This window comes from Tachypleus tridentatus, chromosome 2 (assembly GCF_004210375.1).
Source record: "Tachypleus tridentatus isolate NWPU-2018 chromosome 2, ASM421037v1, whole genome shotgun sequence".
Lineage (NCBI taxonomy): Eukaryota > Metazoa > Arthropoda > Merostomata > Xiphosura > Limulidae > Tachypleus > Tachypleus tridentatus.
This window is the reverse complement of record NC_134826.1, coordinates 94192977-94219990: the sequence shown is the minus strand read 5'-3', so window position 1 is coordinate 94219990 and position 27014 is coordinate 94192977. Positions and strand designations below refer to the sequence as shown.

At 33.1% G+C, this 27014-nt stretch overlaps 1 protein-coding gene across 8 annotated transcripts in view; it reads left to right on the top strand.

Annotated features, from left to right (window-relative positions):
- Window positions 1-26539, top strand: part of LOC143244584 (uncharacterized) — a 107141-nt gene extending 80602 nt beyond the window's left edge. For all 8 annotated transcript variants that reach the window (XM_076489543.1, XM_076489546.1, XM_076489542.1 and 5 more), the window contains 9 exons: window positions 607-756; window positions 2377-2585; window positions 2799-2842; window positions 4635-4800; window positions 11952-12067; window positions 14335-14418; window positions 19192-19379; window positions 19791-19944; window positions 21062-26539. In XM_076489543.1, the coding sequence (XP_076345658.1) occupies window positions 607-756; window positions 2377-2585; window positions 2799-2842; window positions 4635-4800; window positions 11952-12067; window positions 14335-14418; window positions 19192-19379; window positions 19791-19944; window positions 21062-25548 (5598 nt within the window). In that variant the 3' untranslated portion in view covers window positions 25549-26539. The remainder of the gene's footprint in view (window positions 1-606; window positions 757-2376; window positions 2586-2798; window positions 2843-4634; window positions 4801-11951; window positions 12068-14334; window positions 14419-19191; window positions 19380-19790; window positions 19945-21061) is intronic.
- Window positions 26540-27014: the final 475 nt, after the last annotated feature.

Below are 27014 nucleotides of genomic sequence, written 5' to 3'. Positions count from 1 at the left end.
CAGTGTCTTGTGGGTCTTTGCTAGTCCATTGTAATAACACTCACTTTTTGTCTTCATGATAATGCACATGTGCACCTTACTGTCTAAGTGTGCATGTTGAGTACATATAATTGAAAAACTAAACATAGTTAAAGCAGCAAGTAAGTACTTAAAGTTTTTTATAGTATTTAAGCCACATAAAAAATAGTTTCTTAAACTCTTTTCTAAACTCTTGATTGTACTGTTTTATGGTAAATTTCAAAATGTAAATCTATAGCTAGAGGCTTTGAAATCAGGGGATCAAGAAGCAACCTCATTTGACTTTGGAGTTGCATTTTTTGTTATTAAACTTTTATGTAAATAAATAACTCACAGTAGCTTAGATTTTTCAGATATCATTGTTTGAGTACTTAATCACTTAGTGTTTTTGTTGTTAATCAAAGCAAGTATATTTCTTTGTTAGAACTATTTAATATCCAAGTTATTGCAATGTTATAATTAGTTTTGGAATTATTACTTGATAAACACTGAATACAAAGTTTAATCAACTTTTTATACATAAGGAACATAATTTGCCTTAATTATTTGTAGCTAGCATATTATTTCTAAATTGTTGTTCTATTTCAGAGTATAGCTGACTGTGTTCAGTACTATTATCTAGCCAAGAAGAGTGAAAATTATAAACAGCTTCTGAGGAAGACTACGGTTAGAAAACGAAGTCGAACCCTTGTAAGACCTCCAGCTCAGACTGACACTCAAAGCCAAGAGAGTTCACAAGTAAGTTGTATTATTCATATTTAACTAGGAAAAACAAAAACTTGTACTGACAGGAGTTTTAAAAGGTTTTCTTCTTCTTGTACAATCTTTGTTATCTGCTATACTATTGCCCAATAAAAATCTCATCTCTTGTCTTGGAGTTATTGAATCAGTAATAATACTGATCAAGTTATTTCTCATAGATAGATAACCAAAAGATTCTTGATGTGTTTGTACTGAAGGAAATATAGTTTTATTCTGTAGTTAATTCATAAAGATTTGATTTGCAATATAATTGATAAATGAGTATCTAAGTAAGCATTTCAAATCAGTGGAATTTAACTATAAATAACATACAATTGGAATGTATGAAATAGGATAAGATATTTCTGGATTAGGTTTATTGCTGGATTGTAGAATTTAAGCCTAATGTTATGAATGTAAAAGACTAAAGTACAATACAAGCCTAAATTTACAAAATATTATGAGATGTTTACTTTCAAGTCAGAAATGTTTTACTTAATATTAATGAGTGACTTTTTAAAACTAAATAGAGAAATGTCTTACCATATTTGTGAAAAGAAGTGGGGAATTAGCAAAATAATTATCTTTATCATCTACAACATTAGACAGTATAACTTCATTTATACTTAAATTTTATTGCCCACAAGCTATTCCAAGCCTTGTGAAACATTATTATGTTATTTTTATTATATATTTTACCTTATCTAACCTAAAGATACCACTATTTTTTTATTTTAATTACTTTTATAATAATAAATAAACAATAAATATGGAAAACAACAAGGTACTTATCCAGGTCTTCCATTTATTGCTGTTAGCTGTTGATGACATTTATCTCCTTTTTATTATATGAATGATAGTAATGCACTAAACAATTTTTATTTAATTAAATAATGCATCATAAAGCATAGAATAATAACGTGCTAAAAGCAAACAATTTCTCCTAACTATCACAGTATTTCCAGATTCATAACTATGCAACAAAAGCCATTGCAAACTCATCCAAATTATTTGTTATCATTCCCATAGGAACAAAGCTCTTATCAGAAAACAACATAGTATAATACATCACTTGATAGATGAAAGCCTTGGCTTTCTGTTTGTTATACATAAGATAGTATTAAGCATAAGAGAGAACTATGTGATAGGTGGGTATGGTGAGAGAGGTTGATTTTGTATTTGATAACCTAGTAACCACACAGGAATGAAGGCTATAAAATTATGATTATTGTGCTTTGTCTGAGCAATGAAAATTTTATAGTGAGCAATTTATATTAAATTTATTATTTATTGGATGGTTGGAGAATAAATTAAAGAAGAAAAGATGCTAAGAGAAAATGTCACATTTCTCACACTAGTGGAAATTCAGGATTTTTTTCAATATTGCCTTATAAAATTAAGATCTTAAAACTTGCATAGTATTTCAATGTGGACTATTATCTATGCTTTTTTGCTATACTATTTGATATAATATAAACAAAAAATAGTTTAATTAAAATTTGAACGTAAGTCACTAAAATCATGTGACATTTAGTAAAGAATGGCTGGAGCAAGAGGGTTAAGTTTGTCTACTTGAAGTTATATACTTATGATTAAGTTCTACTTTTTCTCTCTCAGTCAGCCATGATGCCAGCTTCTTTAGCTCTAATGGTAACAATCCCAATAAGTTGCTGTCATACAACTATTACCACAATGACTGTGTCTGTGACTAGACCAACAACTTCATCATCCATAAGCAGATCTTCTCTGGAAAGTAATCTCAGGCCCATCACTAATAATAATTTTGACCAAAGAGCAGAGACTGATAGTAAATCTAGTTCAAATAGGTAAAATTTTGTTGTTGTCCTAATCCAATGTAGCTTTGTAATAAAAATTGTGCTATTGTTATGTCTTAAAACATTCTATCAAATGTGTGAAGATACACTATCAAAAATATTAACTTATATGTCTTCAAAAATTATTTGAATATTTTTTTTGATTAAAAGTATATTTTTGTAAAACTAAAATTATGATTTTTATATTCTTTCTTACTGTTTCAGTGAAAAGAAAGACATTGAAACCAACAAGGCAAAACCACGTGGAGGTGATACAAACTTTATAATTTCTTTATTTTTGTATATGTTAATTATTATTCTTTACATAGATAAGAAATTATCTTTAAATCTGTTACAAATGTGCAATGTACTCAAAATGTATATTTATGTGACCCATTGTTTAATTACAATAATAAAACTGTATAATATCTGCAAAGACATGCCTGGCATGCCTAGGTGGGTTAAGGAGTTTGACTCATAATCTGAAGGTCGCAGGTTAAAATCTCTGCCACACCAAACATGCTTGACCTTTCAGTCGTGGGGACGTTATAATGTGAGGGTCAATCACACTATTCGTTGGTTAAAGAGTAGCCTAAGACTTGGCAGTAGTTGGTGATGACTAGCTGCCTTCCCTCTAGTCTTACACTGCTGAATTAGGGATGGGCTAGTGCAGATAGCCCTTGTGTAACTTTGTGCGAAATTCAAAAACAAACAAATGTGCAAAGATATGATACTATTAAAGTTCAATGCATATGCAATTATTTCTTGTTTATGACTAGTTTACATATCAGTAATGAGTAAAAGACATGAACTGGACCAAAATGTACAGAAATAATGTGGAAGAGACCATAACCATGAACTGTTTAATGTTGCCAGTAAAAATTACAAAAGTTGACCAGATCATGAGGAAATAGTGATGTTACCATTCTTCAGTTGCTTTTGATTTACTATAATTGAATGTTGATTTCTAACATTGTACTAGAACACCTTATAAACATGGTGTACATAGACAGTGAGAATGCCAGTACTATTAAAGTGCTGAGTGTTATTGCACTTTATAAGAATGGAGGTTCAGATTTCATGCCATCATTGGAACTACTACTTCTATCATTGATCATATTTATTCTGATGGCTATGGATTTGCATTACAGGTTTCATTGTAACTAGTTTCTTGACAAATTTGCCACTGAAGGTGGACAGCATAACCTTGCAAGACAATATTAAAGCAGAACAAAGGCACTAAAATTTATTTGGAGCCTTATCTGAACAACTTACAGGCATGCAATCTAGTAAGGTTGCTCTAATTTCAGTATATTCAGACAGCTCTCTCATGACAGTGTATATGAGTGAAAGTTGGTAAACTTTTGGTTTGTCAATATTCATCAGTTGTAAATACTTATTATGTTGTTAACAGTACAGAAGATATGCCAAAATTCATTGCATGATATTTTTTTGGGTTAAAAGATTCTTTTGTAATGATAATTTTGGAAACTTTGCTGTATATATTCTGAGTTTTTCCATTTTCCTGAATATATTTTAATATATTTATTATGCATGCCTTTCATCAAAAAGGTCTGTGTAGTATTGAAGAAGCAGTATTGTTCTGTTGAGTTGAGTGGTTGGAAATTTGCCCTTTACCAAGTTTGTTATGGCAAAGTATATTGCCTGTTGTGTCATGACACACCACTGTGTTATTAAATCGTTGTTATAAGGTGTGATTAACGTTTCAAGTTTTAGAAATCTGGCCATTATCAGTTCTTGATTTGATAACATAAGATAATTTAATATATTTATTTTTAAATCAGTAAATCATAGGAAAATAAGAAAATTTACAGTTTTAAATTTGTTTCTTTTTTATTATTACTATCATGTACAGATTAAGCTTATATTTCTTAATGATTATTGGTGTTATATATTACAATTTTATTCAATGAAAAATTTATCTTTAAGTAATTGTGAATTTTGAAGTAAAGCAACTCTAATGGTCTGAAGAGCAATAATAATTGACGTTGTAATGTTTATTCTAAAGAGTTCAATAACTGTTATTGTATTTCTACCTAGATGACAGCATTCATGCTTGTGTAGTATGTAAAGTCCATGTGGAAAATCATTCTCAGTTTCGCCCTGTCACTAAATACAACTGTGATACATTTAATGTAAAGGAGTCAGATGTGACTCCTTATATGTGTGTTTGTGCATCATGTCGATTCAAAACTGTGCAGAAAAAGTAAGTAATGAATAATTGAAAACTCAACAAGTAATATATAGTACTGAAGTAACTAACAAATACAGATGGGGTGATAACTAATAAACATCACACACACACACACACACACACACACATTGTGACAGATTGACTATTGTATGTCAGTTTCAAATTCATGTTTATTTAAGTTATATTTATGAACATGCATAACTCATACTGTTAAATCTATATTACGAAATTCCTCCCAATCCACTAAAATTGTAGAAAAGTCTTAAGTGTTAGAATTGGCAATATTCATGCGTACATAAACACTGGTGTATTTTCTATATTGTTGTATAAGCTGAAATTTTGGGAAACTCTCCTCATGCCTATAAATATAACCAAGACAATACCCAAAGAGACAGTGTATATTTGTTGGTGTGCTATAAACCTCAGAAGCTATAACTGTGATTTTTATAATACTTAATAATCTAGAATTTCAGGTACTTGACCAAGAACATTTATAGATTTTGAACATTAGAAACTATTTAACTTAAGCAACTTCAAATTGGACATTAGTATTTTTATGAAAACATTATATAAAATCAGCAGTGGATAATTTGGCATGTGACTGGAGAAGAACAACGAACACAGAGCTAGCTAGCTTTCCCCTTGATGTTGATTCCTGAATGTAGTGAGGGGGCATCCCAGAGAAGGTTCTGTACTTTCAGTTTACTTCCTCTGGGATCTAAACATCCACCTGTGTGTTTGCCATGTCTAGTGATCCGTGAAGGGGAGGAGAGGATTCTGATGGTTGAGGGGTCCAACTCCAACACATCACTTTGTAATTCAAGCCTTGAATTACTGTAGATGGGCAGTCTTGTGATGCCACCCCCCCAAGATCAATCAGCTACTCCATTTGGCCCAGGGTCAACTGAGTGCCAGTGTAGGATGTCCTCAACAGGTGTAGTGGAAGTTACAAATGTTCTAATATTAATATTTACAACATTATGTCCTCCTACCACAATCAAGGCAAGATATTTGAATTGTAAGGTATGGCCTTATATTCCTAACCCTGTTAGATGTTTTAATTGTCAACGATTTGGTAACTCGAAAACATCTTGCCATGGTTCCTTAACATGTGCCCGTTGTGCTGGTAAAGACCATGATGCTTTTGAATGCCAACTAGAACCACATTGTGTTAACTGTAATGGTTCAAATCCTTCCTATTTTACTTCTTGCCCTAAATGGGTTAAAGAGAAAGAAGTACAACATCTCAAGACAGTTTATAACATTACTTATCCAGAGGCTTGGAAATTACTATTCCCAATTCCATCTCAGACTTATGCTATTGTAATCCATTCCATTACTACAGTAGGAGTCCAGACAGACCTTTCTGTGCCTCCTACAAAATCCTTAACAGTGCATCTTAACCAAGTACCCTCCAAAATCAACAAAGTTAACGAATCAGTATCTACTACTATCTCTGTCCCTACCACATCTTCCAGTCATTGCCCAACTTCACCTTGTTCAAGCCCAGGTGTTTCCATGGGGTTTTCCTCTCTTGACACCTGAAAAGTTAAACAAACCATTCGTTCATGTCCTCAATCACTGGAATGTATGTCTACAAACACTGACATGCCTACACGATCCAGAGCAGGATCACTAGAGAGTGACCAACCCACATCCAGTAAAGAAAAAAAGCATGGTCGCAAGCAAAAGGTCTCCATGCCAAATTCTCCTCTAAAATAAAGAAAAATGGCCATGCTAATCCAATAGAACTGTCGAAGTTTTCCATCAAATGTGAATGACATCAAGGATTTGATTGACTTTTATCTTCCCAAATGTCTTTCTTTACAGGAAACATTTTTAAAACCTACTAATACAGTCACAATTTGACAATACTCCTTATACCAAAATGACAGGTAATGTGTAGGACAAGGACATGGGGGAGTAGCACTGCTGGTTGATCAACATGTGCCTACCCGGTCCTTGTCACTGAATATGCCCTTGGAGGCTGTAGCCATCCATATCTTCTTGGGTCATTCCATCACTGTTTGTTCTCTGTACCTTACCCCTGGAAACAATTATCATCCCTCAGACCTTGATGCTCTCATTGAGCAACTGCCAACTCCCTTTTTAATTTTGGGGGATCTTAATGGGGATAATCCCCTCTGGAGTGGTTCTAGTATTGATGTGAGGGGTCGTGCTATAGAGCATATGTTCCTGAATCATAACCTGTTTCTCTTTAATACTGGCTCTTACACTTATTTTGATGCACCCAGTCAGTCATTTACTGCTGTAGATCTTTTGGTCTGCTCCCCTTCACTTTTCACTTCCTCTTCTTGGGAGGTTGACATCAATCCACGGGGTAGTGATCATTTTCCTATCATATTAAGAGAGATTGGCCGTGGTCAGTGCCTCCTAACCCGTGTGCCTCAGTGGAAGTTGGAACAGGCCAACTGGCCCTTTTTCACTGCTTTCTTGGAACTTGAACCTGCCATCTTATGTAAATCATCAATAGATGATTGTGTAGCAGCAGTAACTAACTGTATTGTCCAAGCAGCTGCTCAGTGCATCCCCAAAACCTTGACATCTTTCCCATGACATCCTTGCCCTTGGTGGAATTCTGCTTGTTTTATAACATGAAAAAGCTTAGAAACGTGCTTGGGATAAATTTCATAAATATCCCATGCTTACAAACCACATTGCATTTCAGCAAGCCTGTGCACAAGCTCAGCTAGTTAGACATCAAAGCCAGAAGGAATCTTGGATTAAATTTACCTCCAGCATTTGTTCAACCACCAGTTCAAAAGTCATATGGGACAATATCTGGAAGGTGAGTGGATGGTATACCTCTGCCCCCCCTGTTTTAATATTCAATGGCCATTAAGTTGCTGATGCTTAGAGCATTGCCATTACTTTGGTGAATGTTTCTCTTGTGTAGCTAGCTCTTCAAACTCATCTGAGCTATTAAAACATGAGTTAAACATCTGCCTCTTTCCTTTTTGATTGATCATTTCTATAACTTCAATTGCCCTCTTACACTGGTGGAACTCAAACTTGTGCTTCATCAGTCTGGCAATACATCAGTTGGACCTGATGATATACATTATGAGATGCTATGGCACCTTTCTCCTGCCTCTCTTACTATTCTTCTGGCTGTCTTTCACTGGACATGGCAGGAGAATGTTTTTCCTGATGCTTGGCACCAAGCTATTGTACTCCCTATTCTTAAACCTGGGAAGGATCCAAAGATTTCTTCAAATTACCATCCCATTGCTTTGATGAGTTGTCTCAGTAAGACCTTAGAGAGGATGAATAATGCTTGCCTTGTATGGTTCCTTGAATCAAACAACCTTCTTTCACCTACTCAGTGTGGGTTCTGAAGACAACGCACGATAGACCACTTAATTCTCCTTGAAACAACAGTTAGAGAAGCATTTTTGAAGTGACAACATCTTGTTTCTATTTTTTTTTTATTTAGAGAAAGCTTATGATAAAACATGGAGATATTGTATCTTGCGAGACCTTCACTCATACGGATTGCTTGGCAACTTGCCACTTTTTATTAAGCATTTTTTAATGGACCGCTGATTCCAGATCTGTGCGGGCTCAACACTTTTCCATTTTTTCCCTACAGGAACTTGGAGTCTCTCAGGGCTGTGCTCTGAGTGTCACACTTTTCATTATAAAGATTAATGCCATCAGTGAACAGCTACCCCCTACAGTTGCAAATGGTTTTTTCCTTGATGACTTTGACGTCTCATGTCAGTCATCAAACATGAAGTTTATTGAGCAGCAGCTACAGACTGCAATTAATCATACGCTTAAGTAGACCACAGCAAATGATTTTCAGCTTTCTCTCTCTCAAACTGTTTGTGTACTTTTCTGCCACCAATGGGGGTATTCATCCAGATTGAGAACTTCATATTGATGATGCTGTACTTCCTGTCATCCATGAGACAAAGTTCTTAGGTGTTATATTTGACTGTAAATTAAACTTTATTTCCCATATCAAGCAACTTCGTGTTAAATGTATAAGAGCACTAAATATCTTCCATGTCCTCTCTTTCATCTCTTGGGGAGTGGATTGATACTCCATGCTTAAAATTTATCGTGCCCTTATCCATTCCAAACTTGACTATGGGTCTATGGTTTATGGTTTTCCCAGAACCTCAGTAGTGAAAATGCTGGATCCTATCCACCATCATGGGCTTTGGCTTTGCACTGGGGCCTTTCATACTTCTCCAGTCCAAAGTTTGTATGTGGAATCCCATGAACCCCCTCTGTATATTTGCCATTTGCAACTGTCTCTTAGGTAAGCTTCCAAACTTCACTCTTTACCATAGCATCCTACTTGGGGTTGTGTTTTCCATCCCAGTGGGCCACAGTTTTCTATAATAGAAAATCTGCTATTGTTCCCTTTAGCTTTCATATTTAGGCACAATCAGAAAAATTTGATATATTTTTGAATAGCATAGCAGTATCAACAGTTTGGCTTCTTCCACCATGGCTAATTACTATCCTCAACTGTGACCTATCTTTCAGTTATCTGAGGAAGACTGGTACTTCTGATTGGAAATATCACTTTTTATTTGCTGAACTTCTTTCAAATGATTCATCCATTCCCATATATACAGATGGTTCAAAATATGGTGACTCTGTAGGCTCTGCAATGGTTTGTTACAGTTTGATTGTAGCACACAGAATCCCCTCTACAGTTTGTGTTCACTGTTGAATTGTATGCCATTTCTCTTGCTCTGAATCATATTGAAACTATGCAATATATGAATTGTACAATCTATACTGATTCACTCAGCTGTCTATTGGCCCTTTATGTCATTCCATGTTAGTTACAATCCTATCCTTATCAATATCCAAAACAAACTGGCCCATCTCTCTCTATCATCTACCTCTGTCCTGTTTTCTTGAATACCAGGTCATGTTGGTATTCGTGGGAATGAGCTAGCTGACAGAGCGGCAAAGTCCATCTGCTCTGGCTCTGTTACCACTGTCCCTGTTCCATACATGGACTATGGTTCAGTTATCAAAACCTGACTATACAACAATTGGCAATCAACCTGGAGTAAGTAACAAAATAATAAGCTTTTTCAAATCAAGCCTTCTTTAGCTCTTTGGCCATATTGTTTCTATAAAGGTCAAAGGGAGGAAGTTGTTTTGGCTAGGCTACACATTGGTCACAGTTTTTTTTTTAACTTACCACTATCTTTTATCTGGTACTGATGCACCAATATGTGGTCTCTGTGGAACTCAGGTCACAATTGTACATATTTTATTATCATGCTATCGTTACAATTAATCATGATGATGCCATTTTAAACATATTTTTAAGATCGGTTTGCCCTTGACATTAACAAATGTCATAAGTGATATTTTAACTTAATTTAAGGATTTTTTTGACTGTACACTGTTTTAGCATGATTTCTTTTGGACATTTTAATTTTATTTTTACCCAGGACTGGAAAGGCCAACTTCAGGTGACTGACAGCACGTTTGAACTTAATGCTTCAGTCTTCCTGGCAGGTCATAATTTGATATATTTTATGTATTTTTACCTTCATTTTCATATACTATTATAGTTTACTACATCTAGTTTGGCACAGATAGTATAGTATGTTTGTGCCAATAAACAGGAAATAGCTACCTAGGTAGCTTCTTTTTAAGTGAACTGTATCTACATCAACTTAAAATTAATTTGCTTATTGTAAAACCTCTATAAGATATCAAGGAAGTTCCAGACCAGATAGGAGACTCAAGATTGTTTTTAAGTTTATAAAACTTTGCATATAAATCATTATTTGTAAGAATCTTGTTCTTGGAAATTGTGTTATTGTTTGTATATGAAAATACATTTGTATTAAAAAAAAATGTATGTAACAGTCTTGTTGGTAGGTATCATAAATTGGGTACATATTGATGTGCATTTAACTTCTAAATTTAAATTATCATTTAACTCACTTTCAGGCTATTTGAAATTATAATATCTTCAATAATGAAACACACACACACACACTTTTAATGTTACTTATGTTTATCAGCAGAACAAAACACCCAATAATGTGACTGATTTCAAGAGGAGGAGTTCTTTTAAGGCAGTTGAGTTATTGGGTGTCTTGCATTTCTTTTTTTACATTTTGTTTTTTTTATTGGCATGACTCAGTTTATCTGTTTTAATGCAATGCAGTAAAATATATAGATACAAAATACATATAATTCAGTATTATGTAGACACAAAACAACAATGAAGAAACTGTATTTAAATTGTTTATAAATTCATTTTTCTGTCTTCTGAATCATATCACAAATTCCATATTTTATTTAACAGTTTTTGAGCTTATTTTTAGGGACAATTGTTCTTTACATAGTAAAGTTCTTTTTATCATAGACTCTTGTTCTGTACCATAATTTTGCTGAATAATATTTTTAAATTTCAAATTCTTTCCTTTATCTTTTTTTGGTTAAAAATTGCCTTAGTTACCTTATGCAGTAAAATTTCATATTAGACTAAATTTCACATGACTAATAATTTTTTGTAAAGGTTATCCCATTTTTTGTATGTTGAAAGTTAGCTTAACAACAAAACCATTTTGTTTACAGTATGTGTGTATTAAAAGGGAATCAGTTTGACTGAATTGTGATTAAAACCAGGAGCACAAAATAAAACAGTTCCATTTCGATTATTAGTACATATGAATACATCTAAATTTTAGTGATATTTCACTATCTTATTGCAAGAAAGTTGACACTCAAGACTTCTAAAAATGTTTAACTCATATTTTTGGCTTTTAGGTATTTATAATATTAACCTTATAGTGGAGTAAAGTATTATGAGATTTTAAAAAAAAATGCAATCCTTTTAAACTACTGAAGATCATAAAAGAAGTATGAAACAACAACAACAAATGTTTGGAGGATTCACAGCTTTAATTAACTTTTAAAAATGTGGGAGTAAACGTGAAGTACAAATCAAACAGAATATGACAGCAGCAAAAAAAAAATCATATATACTTTTGATGACTATTTTATTTTGTAGATGATACGAAAGGTATAATCAATTGGTAATGTTATCAGAAAATTTTCATACGAGACATTTCTAATTAGGAATAGTAAAATCATTAATCATTCCCTGTTCAAATATTTCCATATTTATTAACTTAATTTCTCTGTAGGTGTCCTATTCCATCGTGTAGAACTCCCAAACGAAAAGTTAAACGTTTACGGCTATTGCCAGGAAAATGGTTTGAGTTACTATGGGGTCTTAAAAGGGCCATCATTGAAGAATTGTGTAAGTTATAGTTTATATATTTAAACTTGCAGAAAGAAATAATTCTTAACATTTATTTGTGTACACCTCTAGTTAAACATGCTGTATGTTGTCTACACACCTCAAGTTAAACTTCTTGTTTGTTTTCAACACATTTATAAACTTCTCGTTTATTCTCTAAACACCCTAGGTCAAACTTTGTGTGTGTTATCTACATATTCCTTTCCAAATGGGTCATGGGTAAAAGGCCTTGCCATTGCATTTTTTGACTTTTGTTCAAAATTTTATTAAATAACTATTTTATGAATTTATGTTATTCAGTTGGGTATAAAACTGTAGATTATAATTCAAATTTTTATATTATACTTTATTTAATTTCTTAATTTAGAAGTAAATTAAAAAATACACCTAAACATCTATTTCTGTGTGTTGTGTGGTACAATGAATGCAGCACTGCTTTAGTTTAGATGTTTTTGATGACAAAATGCAAAGATTGTAGTTTTATACGAATTAGAAACTCCAATTACCAATATTGACAAGCTACAATATAAAATAAAAACTTTACCTTTTTCATTTGCTGACCTATCTCTATATTTAGTGAATCAAACACAATAGCTCCACTCACCTCTTTCTGGTTGTGGAACAGTCCCTTATATAAAGTTACTTATGTATATATAACATGTGAATAACCAATCAGAAGCTCAGAATGTTCCCTTAGTGATTTTGTTCTCAGCCATTTTCAAGTGAAATTGTACTCTCTTTTTGTTTTCAAGACAAAAGTTTGGTAAGTTGAGTCTTTAGCCTGCTTGAAATTTCATATTTTTTTAGACTAAAATACAGCTTAGTTACTAACATAATAAATTATATGGTATTGATGAAGCAACTTATGATTTTTTTGGTTATTCAAATATGTGTGTGGGTGTGCATCGATATGTGTATGTATATATGTATATATAAAACCTAAAAAAATTATTTCATTTTGCATCCTCCATGTGAGAAATTTCTTGAGACTTAGCAAGCTATAACAAATAGCAATGAAATACTAAGGTCATAACTAGAAGAGATAACTGTCTGCTTCATTTCTTTACTTATTGTTCTTTGTTTTAGGAAAAAAAAGTTTAACAACTTGCTTGTAAGTAGTAATAACCTATACACATATATAATGTGTAATAATTGAATTTAACTATATTTTACAAAATACTAGTTTGCTAAAACACAGACAAAACAGGTCACATTGTATAGATTAAAGGTCAGTTTTATATTGGTGGATACAGTAATGTGAGTACACACACACTGCATTATTGTAACTTATGAGTTGTTAGCTGGGCATGCTGAAAGGTCATTATAATAAAAATAATAAATATGTATATATGAGAAAAAATGTATTATGTTATGCGAGTTAAGCTATTTAGTCTAAACGTTTATGTTTTCGTGTTATAATCTGGTGTCATTCTAGAATGAAAAAGGTATAATTTATATTTATTTCCTAATTTTTATACTGTGGTTATGAGATCTATCACACAGATATTTTAGTGAGAATGAAATATGAATTTAAAAAAAACATTTGAAAAACTATCGGGACATTATAAGGATTGTGCATGTGAAATTTAAAAACTTTCTGATGTATAAAAGTAATTTTAAAATGCAAATTGCTTTGTATGTTGGATACACAACATGCAAAAGAAGAAAGTCATGAGAAAAACACTGTTTAACAAACCTTCAAATTTAATAAAAAAAACAACTGATATTTTCCGTATGAAAGTACTTAAATGTTTACTGATAATTGGTCAAATTTCATTAATATATGCTTTCTAATTTAAAAGGAAAAGCATACAAACTATAACAAGCACAAAACAGTTATGAGGACTGAACCCATGCTGAAAGGATTAAGCTTTCTGTGTGTTGTCTACATACTCCTAGTTAAAGCTCCTATGTATAATCAACATACCTGTATTTAAACTTTCTGGGAAAGGAAAGGTTTACTGTTTGTTGATTTTGCTGATGTAAAAAAGAAAAAAATTAACTCCAAAGAATGGAGTATTTAGATGTTTTCTTTAGTTAGAAGAAATTTAAATATTAGTCAAAAAAATAATAAAACATGGATGGCTGGATAAATAAATATAATATCTTGATTTTTTTTTATTTTTGAGGAAATCAATTATTTTACCATTAAGCTACATACAGAAATTACAATTACTGCTTTGTTAATTAAATATAACTGCTTTCATATTGTTGTGTGTGTGTATAACCCTGTAGGCTGCAGTACAGTATATTTTCTTCTTATCTAGCTCTCACACCTGAAATAACCAAATGTTGTATTGCTTGTCACAACCGTATAGTTAGAAAATTGAGAAGTACCCCTAATTCTGAAGGTAGGTATAAGGTTTTTTTATTGTCAGAATATTCCCTCAATTATTTTTGATATACATTTTTCTGTTGTCAATTTTTCCTGTTCATGAAATTTTGCTCAGTGAATATTTTCAAGGTGGTTCACTAAATCTGTAGCAACATTAACTTGAAAATTACTCTTCATATTCATTCATTAGTTAGATGGTCTGCATATTTTGTTCCACCAACCATCATGCCTTGGCTAATTAATAAATGAATATTTACTTTAAATATTTTATCAGTGCCATAAATGTAGCTATTTGTTTGGCTACCAGTTTTCATTTAATTCCTTTAAGTTGCATACTCAGTCCTTTTCTTGGGCTGCACCTTCTTTCCACACCTAAGGTGTTTTTGATTAGATATTATAATGTTTTGTCGGTACACACCAACAAACCACAGCAAGTAAAAAAGTGACATTTGATAGTAGCCCACATTAGTTTTATGAATGCTACCTCTCTCATTTGAAACAGATCTTTAGTTTACAGAACCAATCAGATTCTTTAAAATATGTAGTTGCAGTTTTTCTCTTGCAAACAGTGTGAAAAAACTGTTTATAGTAATGCCATGGAATTTAGATTAACAGCTTCTTGTTATCATTCCAATGTAATCAATACAGCACCATCAACCATCACTATTTATGTTAAATGTTTAACCCTATTGACCTGGCTATTCTTTACTGTGTGAGACACAGTTTTAATGTTTATATTCAAACTTTTATCAAACTATTTTTTATTTGTTATATCAATTAGAACAGCATAAAATCTTAACTAATAATCTTAGTTTTAATAGCATATAAGTCTTTCGTTCATAATTATACTTGGCAATATTTAAAAAAAATCCTGAATTTTTCCTAGTGTAGCACATGACATATTTCTCTTAACATGCCATCATCCATATTTTATTCATCACCCCTCGAATAAGTATGAAATTTGACACAAATTACTCATTATAAAATCATTATTGCTCAGATAATTTACATTTATAATAATCTTCAATGTTTTTTGGTTAATAGCTGCCAGACCCACCTTTCACATTCTCTTTCATAATTTGTTAATAGTTCACTTTTACATTGAATTATACAGTACCTATAACCAATATAAACTCAGTTTTCATCTCTCAAATTAGGGTTTGTATAACGTTATCTTCTGAAGAGTTAAATGTCATTTCACTCAGAGTATGAACATTGTTTCTATGAGAAAGTTAAAGACTAGCTTGGGTGAATTTGTAATGATTCTTGTACAGTTAGAAAGCTAGAAAATTTTTAAGAGGTAAGGGAATTTGTATACTTTTTGCATGTTATTAGTCTATATTGTGTAGAGCATTATTCAATTGAATAAAAATTAATAATTGCAATCCTATGAGTAGTACAAAAACTTAGGCTTAATTCTCTTTGACAAATGAGAGCAAGAAAAAAGAAGATTAGATAAGTATTTTATTTCATGTGTTTCTCGTTTATTCTTTATGTATAATCATAAAAACAACTAAAATGTAAAAATGATGTTTTTATGTTAGTTAAAATCAGATCAAGTAAAATAAATAGTAATAGTAATATAATAATGTTTTATGAAGCATGCATTTGAACTGCTTGTACTAGTTGTAGTAGCAGGTGGATAATGTAATTTGATAGTGTAATGTGAGTTGCCCATGTTCTAATTGATTTACAACTTACAATGGCATGGACAGAAGTTAGTTCAAAGGGCAATAAAACAATAAATTTTATTATAAATAGATGTATACTGTTATGAACTTAGTATTACTTTGGATAAGTGAATATGGTTTCATATTACAGTATGAAGTCATTCTAGAAAGAAAAAAGGATGACTTAGATTTATTTTGATCTATTTGGTGGTTATGAAGTCGGTCAAATTGACCGATCCTGTTTTGAGTTAGGTTAGAGGAAATAACAGATAAACTATCAAGTTTTACCGAAAAAGACGTTTAAAATGTATTTAAGAATTTTTAGGGAGTACATAAAGGATGTTTGAGATTTTTGATGTAAGGAAAGCATTTTTAATTTTAACTTGAAAATTACTTTGCACATGGACTATTCAAAACAAATAGTTAATATGTTCTGTTCATGGACAAATCTTTATTTTATTTTATTAAAAATACTTCACTAAAAATTATGATTTTTTTATGTGAAAGTTTTACAATATTAACTGAAAGACTGCCAAATGTTGTTAAGATACACAGACTATATTGAAAATTACAAGTATTAAATCTAAAAAGACTAATCCAAGTACATACAGGTCACATGGTTAGTCATATAGACCAAGCCCATGTTGAGAGGGTTAAGTTAAAATTCTAGTGATACTAAATGCTCTGAATTAAAATAACTATTAAATTTAATAAATTTGTACTGGAAAGTTGGGCCTGGCATGCCCAAGTGGTTAAGATACTCTACTCGTAATCTGAGGGTCACAGGTCTGAATCCCCGTCACACCAAACATGCTCACCCTTTCAGCCATAGGGGCATTATAATGTGACTGTCAATCCCACTATTCATTGATAAAAGAGTAGCCCCTGAGTTTGCAGTGGGTGGTGATGACTAGCTGCCTTCCCTTTAGTCTTACACTGCAAAATTAGGGATGGCTAGCACAGATAGCCCTCATGTAGCTTTGTGCAAAGTTCAGAAAACAAAACAAACTGAAAAGTTGGCAATGAGTAATCAGCAATAACCATCCATCGTTATGATTCCTTTGAAGTCTTGAAGTAGATACTGCTAACCTAGTTTGCTTGACCTAACCAATACTTGTGTATCTGCGTATACTTTCACCTTATAGTTTTGCTGCTCTAAATCAGCTGTCTTTAATCTGAATAACAATAAGCTAAAAATGTCAATTTTTAGGTGGTGATACAGTAAAAATATTAAGCCTTAATGTTAAATGTGACTTTCATAGGTGTGGGCAAAAATATTTGTTAAATTTGAATGGGTTTTATTGAGAAACTTTGTGCATGTGGCTTATATTTATACCAAGTGAGACTCCTAATTGTTGGTTGAAAAGATCTATCAGTGTACTAAGTATGAAAAAAATCCATAAACAAAAAAGTGTGATTTGCTGTCAAATAATGTTTTCATACTTTTGGTGTGAAGGAAAAAAATGGAAGAATTTCAGAAAAACTGGAGATGTAGATCTTGGATATTTCTTAATGGATTGGCTTCAAAGTTGATATGGGAAGTACAGTACATTCATGAAAATATGTGATAGTTTGTATTACAAAAGTCCAAGGTATAGAAGGTAGAAAACTGCTAAACTATCAATTTTGTTAATAATACACAGTGCCCTTCAGCAAGTTGTTTTGATTGCACAACACAATACTGTGTGTCTTGATAAACAATTATAGTTTCATATTACAGTTTGGTGTGTTTCTAAAAAGAGAAAAAGGTATTATAGATTTATTTCAATTATTTATTTTTTTTGGTAATTGTGAGGGTGGTTAAATTTATCATCCTTGTGTGGAGTTAGGGTGGAAAAAATGAAAGATAAAATATTTAAAAGTTTTTCTGAAAAAAAAACACTAAAATCTATTTTGGAGGTTTTTAGACAATATGCAAGAGAAATTTGAAAATTTTCAAATGTGTATAAAACATTTTAATCTTAACATAAAATAATTTTTTACTCAAATTAGTAAATATATTATATATATTTACAAATAAATCTTTAGTAAAAATACTTTTAAAAAACATGATTTTCTATGTACAGAAAACTTGTTTTGTTTGCTAAAAGTCTACCAAATTTTGTGAAGATGAAGGCATTGTATTAAAAGTTATAGTTCAAAAACTATAATGATTACAAAACAGTTACAAGGTCAGTCAATTCAACTGACCTTATAGTACGAGATATAGTCTTATTTTGAAAGTTATCGTACATTAACCAATTGTGCATGTGGTCAACACCATATTGTAGAAGATATGTTGATAATAATTCCAGATTTTCTGCATGTATATGTGTGAAATGTGGCATGCTTGTAGTAAAATGTATTAGTCTAATGTGTGCAAAAATCAGATGTCTTACAAAAGTCTGTACTTTAGATCTCTCTGGAAATTCATAATATCAGTCTGACTCAGACTGAAAATTTGGAGAGCAAAATGATGTTCATGTTAATAATTAAAAATACTTTTGTCTCTCATACAATTTGCATATTTCATTTATGTAATCTGTAGAACCTCTGACATACATATCTATGATTTTCTTTTCAGTTTCCCTGTGTATTGTATCTGGTATTTACATAGGATTAAAGATCTACAGTATTTTTAAATTCATATTTCTCCAATATATTTCTTGTATTAAAAATTATATGGATGTCATATATAAATATATTAATAGCAGATTACTTTTGTCAGATCAACAATTGAAAATAGGAAGCTTAGATCTGGATTAAATAATCATATCTGGTTATTACAGAGCCAATTACAAATTGTGTATGAGCTATGCAGAAGGAGCTCTGGAATGAATATTGTTGTATGGTCCTTCCCATCAGCTTGTAGACTTTTACATACTTCTCCCAAAAGCAATAAATTTTTGGTGACAATATGCTGCTACTTACAAAATACCAAAAATGGCAAAATGTAGTTCTGTTCCATGCTGTTCCACCATGACTATGTATCAGCCACAAATGACATGTTATTTTCATATGTAAACACACACTGTATACAAAAATTGATAGTTATCCAGTAAATAATCATCAAAACATTTGAGGGAATAGATATGTAACTCTTACTATAAATTTTGTAAATAGACTGTCATTTGTTACAGCAACAGAGTCATCAAGGTGGACCAAAGATGAGATAGAGGTTGCAAAAAGAGGCTTGAGAGAACTAGGAACCAACTGGGTAGCTATTGCAAACATGGTGGCCACTAAAACAAAAGAACAGTGCAAAATGTTCTACTTCAACTACAAGCATAAATATGGTCTGGAAGAAATAATTCAAGAGTATAAGCTGGTAAGGAACTTAATCATGTTGCACCAAACCACTACCTTTCTTCTCAGCTATGTACAGAAAGCTGTACATTGGAAGAAAACAAAGATTTATCTACTTTATCTTTAATTTTCAGTAAATTTATCAATTAAGCTTATGACTGATGCATTATTCATGAAATTATACCAAGTAAAATATATTTGTAGTAGCCTCAAACCATCTTGTTTGAATCATATGTTTTATTAAGAAAAATATATTTTAAAAAATGCAGCCTCTGGTACAAGTGAGACAGTGAGGTGCATTTTATATTTTTAGTTTTTGGAACTCTACAGAGATTCTATCCTCATGTGTTATTGAGAATGAAGAACTATTTCCTTTTCAGATATACAAAAAAATCACATTTTTTAATATCTCAATCTCAATTACCAAATGTAGAATCATGAAACAAAAGAAGAGGAATACAAAGCAGATGGAAGAACTGCCAGTGATGAGGATGAAAGTGGAGGGACATCAAGTTGTGAAGAAGATAATGGATGTAGTAGTGACACTGCTAGTGCTCCAAGTCCATCTAACAAGAATCCAAAAGAAGGTAAATTTTCAAGTCATAAATCTTAGATTGAAGTTTAATTAACTATTTCATTTCCAGCCAAGCTTTTATTTGTAAAGAAGTGTGACTACATTGTATAAAATGTTTCTATGAGGAATAATGATTTTAATTGTTCTTGAAAACTTCTTAAATTATAAAAAACGTTAAGAGCTTTGCAGTGATTGAAAAAAAATATACAAGTTCTTTGTTTGAGTAAAGAATTTGTAGTTTAATGTTTACGATGCCAACTTGCCAGTGTTCAGTTTTGAAAACCCTCAGCTTATAATTAGGTCAATACAGATATAAGTGACATTTGCACTCATTGGATGTTTTAGGCCACTGGATTTGCAGCTCATTTTATGTGTTCTGCTTATCCAATTACCAAATATATTGTAGCAGGTTAAGGTTTTGGAATTATTTTTTCAAAATAACAAATATCTCTTTGAATATTCATGACAATCTTTATTTCAAAATCTTAGGAGAAGGTTTTTTTTTCTTTTTTCTGCCATAGACTAAGATTTATAATATCTAGCCTTAACTGATTGATTTGAATAAATCAGATTTCAGTAGCTGTTTGTGCTTTTGCTCATACTAGATAATTCCACTTTATACATGTTGTAAAAGTAATTGAATAAATACAACATCCATCTCATTTTTCTTGGTCAATTGTTCCAGTGATCAATTCTCAGTTCCAACAAAATTGTGGAAATGTTGCCAACCTGCTAAAAAATGTAGAACTTATATATGTATTATTTTTAATAATATAAAGTAATTTTTAGATAAACAATTACACTATGTGCCTCCTCAAAACTTAATCAGTACTGTGAGGGTTAAAAAACAAATTTTGTGAAAGTTATAAGCATTTATTTTTGTGACAAATACTTGAAGTTTTGATATAACTATTGTCTAAGTTAAAATTAAATTCATTTAATTTTCAAATAATGAGTTGAGACCAAAATAAAAGAAAGGTATTTTGAGTTAAATAAATTTTTCTCAATTTTGGTTTTAAACAGTGTTTACTGTTACAAGGTTTATTTTTAATACTTATTTTGAGCTAAGTTTTTGATGCAAGTACTTAAGAGATCCCTAAGTTGTTACACATTAATTTCTGATATTTCAGGGAAGGACTGTTGTTGTAAGCAGCAGGAAAAAGAAATGCAAGGGAAAAGTGTCTCTCAAGATATTCTTGTTAGCTGTCCAGATAATGACAGCAGTGCTACTGTAAGTGCTGATGAATGCCAAATTCAAGCAGATAGTGATGTTCAAAGAAGTAGGGGAAGAATAAGTAATTCTTTGGTTGCACAAAATGTTTCCAATCATCAGATCACTTGTTCTAATAAACCTCTTCAATATTCAGAATTCAAAACAAGTCAGTTTTCATCACTTGAGTCAAAGCACAATCAATCCCAACGAGAATCTCCAACAATGATGACAATGAACAATACGACGCAGGTTAGTACTAGTTCCAAAGAAGAGCCAACATGTGTCAGAGACTTGATTGATAAGGCTATTAAAATAAGTCTTCAAGGATCAGGCAAGAACCAGTGTAAGGATTCCACTGTGTTTCAACTTCCAATTAAAGAAGAAGGGCAGGAAGTGGAGGCAGAACAAGACACAAGTGAAGTTTGCATCATTGGTCAAGTACCAGCTGCTAATAGGTCATCATGTTTAGGCTGTAAATTTCGATCATTTTCCCTACCTCGTGCTGAAGGGCTGGCCATAAAGGCTCAACATTTAGTATGTGAACCTAGTCAGAACCTTGAATGTGAAGTACAAAACCTTAGCAAGAAGGAAAAACCAAGTTCAATACCAGCTCTCATTAGGGAGAATAGGGAGAGAATCACACCTATACCCCATCCATCATCTGGATTATCTCCTTTTTCAATGCAGGTACCTCTCATGCATTATAGTGCTCCTCCCCCAGCCCATTCCAAGCAGTATAACTGTGCTCCAGATATTCCACTCCAAAGAGATCTTTACCCTAATCAAGTTGGAAAACTTGGCTCTAAAGTAACTTATCCCTTAACAGATCTTTTACATTCTCAGCCCCCACATCTTGTTCAACAGGGATCAGTTCACAATAATCACTCAAGTATCACATCTTCTTGGTCTTTTCCAAAATGCATTTCAAGTAAATCTCCAGTTCCTCCACCACCACCACTAATTACGAACTTGAAACTAGCTTATAAAGACAGAACTAGTCATTGTGAATCAATTATTCTTGGCACTCCTCTGAATCAACAACCTGCATCTCCAGTAAGCATCTCATCTCATGAAGGCCTAAAACAGTTCACTTCTCCTAACATCAAAGATGGAGGGTCAATTACACTGGGTACTCCAGTACTTCCTGGGAAAAAGGCTGAAGCCTCATTGTCATGTCCAGAACTCCATCCTTCTTCCCCTGCATCATATCAAGATGGAAATGCTAGATTTGTTCAATGTTCAAGCTCAGGAATGCCAGTGGTGTACAATCCAGCTGTTGAACAGTATTACGAAAGAGTGTCTTCCTCAGGCCCCTATCCGTATCCAGGGTATTCTGCATCCACTACCACATCCACCAATCAAAGGTTTCCCAGTGAACTTTCAAGTTCCAAGCAATTAATGATTGATTTTAACACTTCAAAACAAATGCAAAGAGGAAGTGTGTGTGGTGGTCAAGAATCCTCATGGGAAAAAGAGACTAGCCCACAACAGGATCAAGTAGCAATAAATGGCTCTGATCCTCAGATGCATCCCATGCATTCTGTCATGCCATGCCAATCGTCAGATTTTCAAGGGCAGACATCCCAGTTTTATTCAGCTATAGGTGATACCCATTACTTATCTCAGCCCAACACTACCAACAGCCCTGTGTTAAGTCAGTGGTCTCCTTGTTTATCTCCTGTACAGTCAGCCTCCAGACGAAATGTTATTCATAATCAGTCACTGGGAACAGAGGATAAACCTTCAGTTATTCAGACCTCCCCAAATGTTTCAGCCTTATGTAGAAATAGATCATATTCTTTGCTACCTCCAAGTCATGTGGCTTTTAATACACTTGTGGATGCTGCTGCAGCCCAGCCAAGCCTCACCATTCTTAGAAATGAAAGAAGAACCCATTTAACTAACTCAAAAGTAGTCCAATTAGACATATTACAGTCTGATCATGAGGACATCACCAGTTCTTCTACAAAATTTCAACAGTGCTCAAGGTCTTACACAGAATCAATACCTTATATTCATATTCAGTCATCAGGTGAACCAAACAGATTGGAACAAATATCTGGAAAAACTAATACGGATATAAAGCCATGTTTCAGGCAAAGAGGTTATGGATGTATGATTGATTTAAGACATAACACAAAGCAGACTTCTGAGGTTTTGAGACACCAACAACCTTCTGCTGCTCTTCATCCTTTCACCCAAGAGAAATTTGAAAAAGAAATGCGGTTACAAAACTTAGTTAGTTGCCAGAACTCTGAAGGAGGCCAGGATAAATACCATTCTGTTCCTATGAAGAAGATAAACTTTAAATTGCACCCTTATCATATAGATGGTTCTCCACATACCACATGTGCTCCTCAGAATCAGCCTGACTTAAACATGGAGGCAGCTATGATATTATCTCAGTCCTTTCAAAAAGAGAAACCCAAAACTACAGCATCCACTAGAGGAGTAACAGCAGGGAATCTGATTGATGCCATCATCACTCATCAAATAAACCAGCCTTCTGAAGGTACTTTAAAAAACTCTGAACCAGAAAGTGTTTTATTTCAGGGGCAGGAGAGTGGCAAAGATGGAGACTTAACTAGAGTTTCCTTTCTGAAAAAGAAGATTATAACAATAGATGATGGACCTGAACAAAACATGAGTAGTAAATCAGAGTTTTGTGTTTCAAATCATGGTTCAATAAGACCTAACAATATGATTGAAAAGAATTTCACCCTTGGTCAACACATTGAAGCAATCATTTCTAAGAATTATAGTCCTGGACCACCTGACAATGTGCACTTCTCTAAGAATGAATCCTACTCTGAAGGAAGATTAGTAGGTGTTACTTCTCAAATGTCTTCCTACAAAAGTTCACAGGTAGCTTCATTTAACTCTCAACGTATTGATGTTTCTACAAGAAGACCCTTGGAAGGCATAACAGTAGCTGCGGCTGCTGCTGAAGGTTTACATGGAAATAATGATAGATGTTCTATATCAGAAGATAAAAACTCTTTGACACCAACTCTTGCTTACCAGAGTTGGAAGCTGAGAAGAGCTCTTCAGAAAGATAGAGAAAGAGCAAAGCAGTCACCAAGTGGATTTCCAAGACCTAACAGTCAGAATCACCCATCTTTAAGGACACCGAGCCGTCCACATTCCTCTCCCCTTACTTTTTGTACTGTGGAACCCATCTCTCTTCCAACCCAGTTCAACCTTGATGAATTGAACACTTCCAATCTTCATTATGAATTGCCAACTAGGTTGTTCCCTGGCCAAGTGACTGCTAGACTAGAGGCATTAGTGATCAACCCTGCTGCAAATCAGTGTGCACCAGGTCTATCAACCTTGCACAGTGGCAGTCAACATCAGCAAATGGGACTATCTCCTTTGGACTATGTCAAGAATAAAATAGTTGAAGTGATGAGGACAGCAGCAGATGAGACAGGAGAAGCATCAAATCAACTCCATTCCAAGCAAGACAGAAAAGAAAAATACTTGCCTTTCCCTACTCCTAAGAGCTTACAAATGCGAGAAAAGTTGGAACGACCCCAAAGCACTGGAAGTGCTATCCAGTCACGAGATAGACTAACACCACAGCCACGCCTTAGATATAGTCCTATTTTGGGAGAAGGTTCTTCCTACCTCCTGCCACGACCTCCAGTTTTTAGTAAAACACACGATATGACAATGGATGGTTTTTTGGGTCCAAAGAGAAAAGTGGATGACATTTCTAGTCATAATGGGTCTACCATGAACAGTAGTGGGATACAATCAAAATCAGCATCACCTGTTTGCATAGATCAAAAAAAGCAAACTGAAATCATGAAAAAGAGGCCAAAAACAGAGAATCACTATCCTCATGAAAAACATCCCAACCTTTACCAACATCCAGCTTTAGACAGTTGTGGGTATGATAATACCAGGTCTGACATAATATGGCACTTGCAAGATGAAACTTTAGTAAACAAAACTTTACCTCTAAATAATACTACATGTTCTAGAATAGAACCAGTGTCTCCTACCTCAGCTCCTCAGAGTGTAACATGTTCCACTGAAGATGGCCAGAGTTCTGAGAATGCTGTTAGTATGAGATTCTTATCATTGAAGTGTCCTGGTGTTGATAGTTATTCTTCTCCCTTCAGTGCTTTACCTTCAATACCAGATAACAATACACAACACACATCATCTCCTGCAGCTGTTACTGTATCTTACTCCAACTATTCAGGGGTTTCAGTTCCATATGCATATCCATTCTCAGCTCTCAGTATCAGTAAATCCACATCTTCTTCATGCAGCAATTCACGTTCCCCTCAAAATTCTGTACTTAAGGTGACTTCTGCTCACTTGCCTCTGCCAGAACGACAGTTGCCCCAACTGTTATCATCTCAGTATGAGCCACTTTCAGATGAAGACTGATTTTTACATATTAATGCCATACCAGCCCCTTTGTGGGGAACGTTTTACATTTACAGGGTTGTGTAGAGTGATTAGCTAGAAACAGTAATGCGTTAGTCTATATATGTTTTTGTTGTGCAACAGTTAACACTTCTGTCTACTAAGCACACAAAAAAGGTGGTTAATGTTGTGATATCCAGGTTTGATATGAATTTTAGATAACTGTATACAACATACCACTGCCAGTGCAGTTAAATAATATGGCCCTGAAGGACAGCAAGATGTGTCATTGATTTTTACTGACGAATGCACTGTGTCTTGATGTTAGATTCTCAAAAAGTAAGCCTGAAAAAAAAAGGTAAACAGCTGTTAACCAGCTTGCTTGCAGATTGGTATTTCACTGTGATCCTGTTTTAAGTGATATATCATTGTTACATAGACAAAATAAAACAAAAAAGGTTTTGTTGAAGATAAGTATTTAAGACATTTTAAGTAATTATTTCAGCGTTTTGTACCTGCTCTTTAACACGGGAAGAAACTGGTAAAAACTAAAGGTACGTAATAGTAAACTCCATTCTTGCGGGTTCTTTAAAACATCAAATCAGAGATAAGGAATGCTAAACACTAATGTATAGCTTATGTTTAGTAGTTGGTACTTTGATGACAAAATAAAGATGTTGACAATGCTCGTAATGAACAAAAAAGGGAAGCCTTAACAGTTGTATTGTTCAGTTACATGGGGAAATATAATTTTTAAGAATATTTTACTTTGGTATAAAAATGTCATAAACAACTTATTTTAAGTTAGATTCAAATTAAATTTGTGTATTATTATATGTTTATAAATAAGTCTAGTATATTTTCTGTAATTACCATATTAATTAATACTAGGAAAACAAAAAAAGGCTTCAGCTGACATCTCTGCTGGTGACAAACGAGAAACGTATTACCGTTTATAAACGAAAATATCTAAAACCTTGTTTAAAAGGAATAAAAATATTATTGAAAATACACGCACCTGTAAGTCCATTTCTCTGATAGTTTAATGTTTTTTGTGAATTTTCCTTCAATAAGACGCGTTAGTAAATGTAGTAAAGCATGCTTTCTCAAGTGAGAAATATTCCTTATAGTGCAACGACACTTTAGTTGATTTTTTAGGGGGGTTTTTTTCCTTATTATTGTATAGTTTGGTGTTAAAATGTTGACAAACAGAACATCGAGCTATTGTGTGAAGAATCGATTAGTTTTCACAGTTTTGCCCTCAACCCCCCTCCCAAGGAAAATTGTATGTGCTTAGACTTTTACTCTTAAAAATCTGGTTTCAATACCCGTGGTGGACAGAGCATAATAGCCTTTTGTGTTGCTTTGTGCTTAATAACAAGCAACGACATTACTTTTTGTTATACGAAAGGCTTTAAGAGATGAGAATAAAGAGAAATGTAAATTTAATCATAGCATGTATCCTTGGGTTCATGCTAATTATTTCC